At 38.4% G+C, this 1,246-nt stretch overlaps 1 protein-coding gene across 1 annotated transcript; it reads right to left on the minus strand.

Moving 5' to 3' along the window:
* Positions 1 to 510: 510 nt before the first annotated feature.
* LOC124894950 (zeatin O-glucosyltransferase-like) lies at positions 511 to 992 on the minus strand. The gene is made up of 2 exons (XM_047405438.1): positions 676 to 992; positions 511 to 571 (listed from the first exon to the last, which is right to left on the minus strand). Exons 1-2 carry the CDS (start codon positions 990 to 992, stop codon positions 511 to 513), a joined length of 378 nt encoding a protein of 125 aa, XP_047261394.1.
* Between the last annotated feature and the right edge of the window lie 254 nt (positions 993 to 1,246).

Raw genomic sequence — 1,246 nt, forward strand, 5'->3', positions numbered from 1 at the left:
CTCGAATGGAGTTAGATTCTTTTATCGCGCATATCACAAGATAGACTGGTTTTTCACCAGAACTTTTCAAGTATCTTGGCTACTTCTCATTTTCCCTTACATTTAACTTTCATTAGTCTGTTTCTTGGCTCAAACTAGTTTGTACTACCTTAACTTTTATCGGGTTTGCTTACATGCTTTGCTGAAGCGTGTGACAACGTGTTAGGCTTCCTTCTGGTTTACATAATGTTGTTACTGTTTGTGTATACTTCACGATCATTTCAACGCATTCTCATATATACACTTTATATGTGTTTTTCTTGTCCTCAGTTCAAGTTTACCGGCCACCTCACATAAGCATACAACGTGACAGCCAAACACTCTAATTTGAGAGAATCAGCATGTGAATTTGATGTGAGTGTGTGTGACTTTGATTTTGGAAAACAGCAAAAAGTGTTGGAGGACATAACTAGCAGTGATTGCATACACAGTTAACCAGCAACTTTCTTGGTTTTTGTGCATCACTTTTCATCAGTTGTTGCGATCCAGAAGATGGTAACCGTAATTCATCCCATTGTCATTGCCATTCCCTCTGTTGAAGCCATCAATGTTTTCGCAGCATTTTTAACTATCTCTGATGTAACAAGCTCATCACGACGCGCCTATGGCCTAACAATTAGTCCAATTTTCAAGTACTTTGTTACAAGTTGAGAATTCCTTGGCTGATCCGAATGCATTGGTCGCGCTGCTATAGGAACTCCGAAGGACATACTCTCCATACACGAATTCCATCCGCAATGACTCATAAAACCGTCTGTTGAACTATGTGCTAAAATTTCCAATTGCGCTGCCCAATCTCTTACTATAATCCCTCTTCCTTTTATTCTCTCTTCATATCCTTCAGGCAATTGTACTTTTCTACCTTCACTTGTAAAAACATCACCTCTGTCAGCATCTCTGAGCACCCAAATGAACTTTTGGAGACTCTTCTCTAGTCCAATCGCGAGCGCCATTGATTTCCTCATCACTTGTGTTTTGCGGAAATTTTGACTTTTTGAGAGAGTCGCCACTTAATTTTGAAAAGGAATTAAGAAACCTTTAGAGAGTTACTTAAAACGATTCAAAATAGGAAAATCACTTTAACTTTTTAAGATTCTGAGTAAATGGTTCTTATTAACGTTTTAGGAAGGTGTTAGGCACCTAAAACGTCCGCTAACTTGCGGTTATCCGATCTGTTTGAGAACATTCTTTTGATTAATTTCTAAAG

Source organism: Capsicum annuum, unplaced genomic scaffold (genome assembly GCF_002878395.1).
Source record: "Capsicum annuum cultivar UCD-10X-F1 unplaced genomic scaffold, UCD10Xv1.1 ctg78593, whole genome shotgun sequence".
NCBI classification, from domain to species: Eukaryota; Viridiplantae; Streptophyta; class Magnoliopsida; order Solanales; family Solanaceae; genus Capsicum; species Capsicum annuum.

Excerpts from the sequence above, each read along its gene's own strand:
- LOC124894950 (XM_047405438.1), bottom strand. The coding sequence starts at position 992 with ATGGCGCTCGCGATTGGACTAGAGAAGAGTCTCCAAAAGTTCATTTGG. Across the intron at positions 572-675 it reads AATTCTCAACTTGTAACAAA|AGGGAATGGCAATGACAATG; the intron begins GTACTTGAAAAT and ends TGGCTTCAACAG.